The sequence below is a fragment of the Lipotes vexillifer genome, unplaced genomic scaffold, assembly GCF_000442215.2.
Source record: "Lipotes vexillifer unplaced genomic scaffold, Lipotes_vexillifer_v1.1 scaffold1017, whole genome shotgun sequence".
NCBI classification, from domain to species: domain Eukaryota; kingdom Metazoa; phylum Chordata; class Mammalia; order Artiodactyla; family Lipotidae; genus Lipotes; species Lipotes vexillifer.
The window spans coordinates 1,027,617-1,033,997 of NW_006772141.1; the positions used below are offsets into that span (position 1 = coordinate 1,027,617).

At 47.9% G+C, this 6,381-nt stretch overlaps 1 protein-coding gene across 1 annotated transcript in view; it reads right to left on the minus strand.

Annotated features, from left to right (window-relative positions):
• The window catches only part of SERPINA11 (serpin family A member 11), a 13,126-nt gene extending 7,001 nt beyond the window's left edge, over positions 1 to 6,125 (minus strand). The window contains exons 1-3 of the mRNA XM_007447320.1: positions 6,066 to 6,125; positions 2,134 to 2,779; positions 683 to 956 (exon numbers count right to left, since the gene is read on the minus strand). Coding sequence (XP_007447382.1) covers positions 683 to 956; positions 2,134 to 2,776 — 917 coding nt within the window. The 5' untranslated portion in view covers positions 2,777 to 2,779; positions 6,066 to 6,125. The remainder of the gene's footprint in view (positions 1 to 682; positions 957 to 2,133; positions 2,780 to 6,065) is intronic.
• Between the last annotated feature and the right edge of the window lie 256 nt (positions 6,126 to 6,381).

Genomic DNA, 6,381 nt, shown 5'->3' on the forward strand with positions numbered 1-6,381 from the left:
TTTTTTGCGGTACGCGGGCCTCTCACTGCTGTGGCCCCTCCCGCCGCGGAGCACAGACTCCGGACGCGCAGGCCCAGCGGCCACGGCACACGGGCCCAGCCACTCCGCGGCATGTAGGATCCCCCCAGACCGGGGCACGAACCCGCGTCTCCTGCATCGGCAGGCGGACTCCCAACCACTGCGCCACCAGGGAAGCCCGGTATTTAATTTTTTAAAGAAATGTTTTAATGAAAACAGAGGCACTCTTAAGAAATACCCACTGCTCTGTGGGGGTCATAATTATTCTGAATAAGTGTCCTTGATCTGATTTGTTGCCTACTCTTAACTACCTTCTGGTAGTAAATTATTATTTGGAGGAAAAAAAGAAGAGCAAAGGCAGAAAGATGTCCGGGAGGGGATAAGAATGATGAATGCCTGGTGAGCACTTCTCCTGCACCAGGTACCAATTTCATATTCTATACATATTAACTCAGTTAATCCTCCAACCAACCAATGTGGTGGTTATTATGGCCCCATTTTACATGTGAAGAAATTCTAGGCCCGAAGAGCAAGAATTGCCCAAGACCACACAGTTGGTTAGCTGGTAGGGCCGTGAGCCAAGCCAGGGCTTAGGGTCTTGCAACTGGAGTTGATCAAGGCCTGCTCGAGTTCCTGAACGAAGTCCTTGCACTCTGGTACTTACCTGGGGAGGAGCAGTTGATCCCATTTCCTCAGGGTCTCTGGCTGCAGGGCTTCTTCCACCTGAGCCATCTTTCCCGGGTCAGGGAGGATCAGCAGAGCCAGGGCGTTTCCGCTGTATTCCATCTGGAGGACGGTGCAGGCCACCTCCTGGTCGTAGAGGAACCTGTGCATTTCCTTCTGGTGCATCATGGGGATGCGGAGAGAGGTCCTCTCATCCACAAAGAAGCTCTCTTGCTTTGGGGTCTGGTAGCAATTCAAAGGATGCTTCCACTTGGCTTAGAACACAAAACCCACAAAACCATGAGAACACACTCTAAGAGAGCAAGTCTAGGCAGACATGCACTAAGCCACGCTGGTTAGAGATGCAGAATCTGTCACAGTCTTGTCCCCGTGTGTAGTATCTCGTCTCTTTCTACTTATAATCTCCACTGACAACCACCTCCTGACTTGACCTCCTGAAAGCACCGATCTTGGTGACAGGGAGAGGGGGCTGGCTCATCCTGTCCCTCACGCCCACTTCCAAGTGACCGAGTACCGCTGATTCTGCCTCCAAAGCCACACCTTGATTTGAGGCCACCGTCTTACTTTGAACCATCTCACTAAGCTAACGTGCCTGTTCTTCCACCCTTATTCTTCTCCCACCATTTCCCAAATTGTAGCCAGACTGAACTTTCTACAACAGGTATGTCACTGCACTGCTTTGAACTTTTTGGTGATTTGGGGATCCTAAGACAAAGTCTAGGGTTCTCAACACGGCCCCTGATTACTTTTTTTATTACAACTCTCAGCACTCCCACCTAGGCATTCCACTATTGTGTTCTATGCTCCAGTCCAACTAAATTTGTTTCTTGAAAGTCAATGGTAGCTCTTTTCCTTGGACCTTTCCTCACCTTTGGAGAATCACAGATGATTCAGACCCAGACCGTAATGGTTGAACCCGTGGATGTGAGGGATACACACCAACCCTAGGATAGCGGTTGCCTCTGGGGAGGGATGGAAGGAGGAAAATGGGACCAAGGGATGATTAAAGAGGAATTGAACTGTATCTGCAATATTACATTTTTTTAAAAAATAAAAATCTGAAGTAAATAGTAAAAATGTTAATATTTGCTAATTCTTGGTGGGAAGGAGTGCATGGTGGCTTCTAGGTCATTCTCTGCACGTTTCTGTAGGTTTGAAATAGGCAATAATATAAAAAATAAAATATTTCTCTAAAACATGAAGTATTAATGGAAAAGTGAGATTGAGTGTCAGTGGTATTAAAAATCAGGATAAAAGTAGAATAGGAGAAACATGGCAAGAGAAATCAAATATTGATAAATTAAGAAGTAACCCTATCAGAACATTATTTAAATATAGAGAGGTAACTTTCAGAAGAAACAGCTACAGGCTTCTAGTAGGTGCCTTTTAGGGGCAGGGCTGGGGAATGGAGGAGCCGGAGGCAGCCCTCACCTTTGAAGAACATGTAATTCAAGAGAACCATGAGCGTGTCTTGGGTGAGTTCCTCCAGGAAGTCCGCGACCTGCCCGTACGTTTGCTTCTCCACGAAGTCGTTTATCTGCCTCCTAGTTGTATTGGAGTCCGTGAAATTGACAGAAAAAGCGAAAGCCCGGTACAGCTCCCTGACGTTGCCCAAAAAGTGCTGCTGAGGCTTCAGCCGCTTGTCCAGGAACAGGGAGTTGCCTACTTTCAGTTCAAGTTTGGGGCTGGGCAGGTCGAGGGTGTGGATGAGGCTCTGGAAGCCCCGGTGGATGTCAGCTTCTGGGGTCTCCGTGAGGTTGAAGCCGAGGCCTTCCAGGATCTGAGCTGGAGTGTCAGCTTGCGCCCCCAGAGAGAGCAGGGCCAGGGCGCTGGAGATGCTCACCGGTGAGAAGAGGATGTTTCCTGGGGTTTCTGCCGCCAGCTGCTTATATAGACGCAAAGCCAAGTTGGTAATGGTGGGTGCGATTTTGCGGTAGGCCGGGAGGGCTTCCGAGAGCTGGCCACGGGGAGCTTCAGGCACCCCCAGGCTCTTATCTCCGCGGGCAGGAAAGGGTTGCCAGTAGACAGAGGCCAGGATCCCCGCTCCCAGCAGCCATTGCCACGCTGGCCCCATCCTCTAAAAGCAAGATGGTGAACACATCATTCTCCTTCGTAAATAGCTTCACAGTATTTCACATTTACATTCGTCAGGGAATTTACGTTTACATTCGGCAAACCTCCCATCCAAACTGGATCCCACAGAGGTGTCAGGCGGGGTATTGTAGAGCAGGGGTCCCCAACCCCTGGGCCGCACAGCAAGAGGGGAGCGGCGGGCAAGCAAGCAAAGCTTCATCTGTCGCTCCCCATTGCCTGCGCCACCGCCTGGACCATCGCTCCGCAACTCCGTGCATGGAAAAATTGTCTTCCACGAAACCGGTACCTGGTGCCAAAAAGTTTGGGCACCGCTGCTATGGAGGGTGAGGTGGCGATGAGCCAGCGGGCTCCAGACGCTTTCCCCCAGGCTAGAGTCAGAGCAGCGGCCTCTTGTCTGCTTTACATATTGATTTGCCTGTAAGATTTTGCTGAGAAAAGGACTCTGGGCTATTAAAAAAAGAACTTCCGTGGTCTTTTCTGCCTACCTTCCTCCCTGCATCTATCTTTCCTCCCTCCCTCCCTCCCTTCCTCCTTCCCTCCCTTCCTTCCTTCCTTCCTTCTTTTTCTTTTATCTTTCTCCTTTCCAGTCATTCTTTCAATCACTCATTAACTTTCAAAGACTGGGGCAACCCTCAATACTATGGAACAAATGGTCAGGACACTGTGACACGAGTGATGTTGGGCTTCCCCTGCACCTAGGTGTTGCCAGTAACTAGAATCTTGCTGACTGGAGGGGAGAGGATGATGTGTGGAACTCCTGGGCCAGGCTCTCCCAGAAAAAGGAGCGCCCTCTACTTTTTTGGTCTCCATTCGCTGGAGTGTGGATGCGACGATCAGCCTTGGGGACCTTGCGGGTGGGCACAGCTCACGAGGGTAAGGGGTGGCAAAGCCGCAGGATGGATGGAGCCTGTGGGTGGGGCAGAGACAAGAAAGATCTACTCTGTCTCCATCAAACCTGCTATTTCGAGTACCTCTTGTCACACGCAAGGGCTGAAACCTGTATCTTAGTTGATGGAGAGTTTAAGGAAAGATACCTGTTAAATTGTACCCCCCGCCCCACAAATTCATATGTTGAAGTCTTAATCCCCAGCATGTCAGAATGTGATCTTGTTTGGAAATAGTGTCATTGAGATGTAACTAGTTAATATGAGGTTAATATGGGCCCTAATCTAATGACTGGTGTTTTTATAAAAAGGGGAAATTGGACACAGACATACACACAGAGAGAAGGAGATGTAAAGATGAAGCCAGAAATCAATCAGGGTGCTGCTCTACAAGCCACGGGACACCAAAGATTGCCAGCAAACCCCTAGAAGCAAAGAGAGAGGCCTGGAACAGACTGTCCCTCAGAGCCTCAGAAGGAGCCAGCCCTGCCAACGCCTTGATCTTGGACTTCTGGTCCTCAGAGCTGTGAGAATCAGTTCCTGTTGTTTAAGCTGGGTGGAAGTTTGTTATGGCAGCCCTAGGAAACAAATGCAGTAACTCCTGTGCTTTAAGTTATAAGATGTGCCAGAAAAGTCTTCGTGTCACCCGAGGGGTTCAAAGTGCTTGAGGGTTGGGAGCGAAGCTCCAGCTCAAGGTGAAGCTGCAGTGTAGATAATGTGCTTGTCACACACGCATCCCCACGTGCACACACTCGGACCCCCCATCCCCCGCCTCGCTGTCCTCCGTAAGGAGTCTCGTGCCCTCGCTCCCTTTAAAACTGACCCTTCTGTTGTCCCATTGCCACAGCGGCTGCCCACAGCTGATCACCCCATCCTTGTTGTTCATCTGTCCTGATAAGTTTTGTGTCTTAATCAGCACCTTTAATACCTTTTGCCCAAACCCATGATCTCTGGGTCACTTACATATTTTTGTAGATGATTTATAGCGCCTGGTGCTCTAAATACCCAACCAAACCCCCAAGGCCAGTTGTCAGGAGGGACGAATCTAGCCGCATTATCGATTACGTTGAAACACATTTGCTGGTCAAAGTACCGCAGGCAGTTTCCCAATGCCACGTCCTACCCCCTCCAGCACAGCTTGCTGTAGGCCCACTTAATTTCTGTTCATATTGGGAAGCAGAACAATTTAAAAATTGGTCTGCTCCTGGGGAAAATTAGAAGTACAGCTGTAATAAAACTATTTCCAGTTTATTCTTTTTACCCCAATGAACTCACCACTATTTTCTACTTACTGAACCCCCAGGATACCCAAACTTGCTGAGGATCTACTTTCCAGAGGACTGAATTGTAAGTCAGTGGGTCCGGGTTTGAATCAAGGCTCTGCAGTTAAATCACTGGGTGATACTATGTAAAGGAAGCTCTCTGAACTGCAGTGTGTCATTTGTAAAATGCAAATGACAATGCCTACCTCCTGGGGGTGGGGTTGCTTGTGGATTATAAGACGTAATATCATGTATATAGGACGTGGCACATAGGAAGTATGCAGTGTTAACTTTCACTCCTTTCTACTGAGGCTGGATATAGTTACACCCAATTTATTCCTTTATTCCTTTTCCAGAAAGATCCCAGAGGAAAATTAAGAACTCCATGAATTAATTATAATATCCCTATTTATTATTTCTTTTATGATAGGGATATTAGCTATATTGTATCATTGGTTCCCAGATAGATTTGTTCTCAAATGCAGGGGGAGGGATGTGTGTGAAGTGGGGATAGTATTTGGATCATCTCAAACTCTGGAGAAGGAGGTGCTATTTTTGGAGTTTAATGGGAGAGAGAAAACTCTCGAAATGCTAGAATAGTCACAGCCAAAGAAGAAGGGCCCGTCCCAAATGCCAGCAGTGCCCCAGTGGAGAAAAACTTGCTTAATTTCTTTAAACTGAATCCTTATGAGAACCTTAAGACCTTGGTAATATTATCCCTGGAGAGAAACACCTATTAAGAAGAGAAACACATAGTAAGTGGCAGGGGTATGATTCAAATTCCAGACCAGGCCCCTGAATCATCACTCTTTCATATAACAGAGTTTCCAGTAAAGTTGATGCAACAACTTTATCATTTTGTTTGGGGTTGTATTGTTCCGTTTTCTTGTCTAACTTCAAGGAATACTGGGAGTTTCTCAAAAAATTTAAAGGCCAAGTTATCCATAAAATGTTATGTAAAACCTGAGGTTCCTACTTCAAGCCTTAGAAGGAGTACATCATCACGTTTTTCCTTTAGAGGACTCAGTTCTCCCATTTATTCTGCCAAAGTGAGAGAGAGAGAGAGAGAGAGAGAGAGAGCTGCCACCCCGGCCTTCATTTCAGACACAAGCGTGGTACTCACAGCAAGGTCCCTGGGCTGGGGGCCCTGGGTCTTCAGTGCTGCATCACCTCCTACCCACAGGAAAATAGTGTTTGAAGGTCATGGCAGCCTAGTCAATATTTGTCAGGTCAATTCCTGGAACCGGTATGAAAACAGGAAGTGACTTTTTCTTCAAATTTCTGCCCTGCCAGCCTGTCCTACAAAGTGAATTGTGATTCTGGACCCAGCTTGGTTTGAGGATGTTCTCATGTTGCAGATGGCAGCAGGGGGTCGTGATGCGGTGGCTGCTGATCCATTACCTGTGTTTGGTGTATTCCAGGCAGTTTTCTTTATGAAT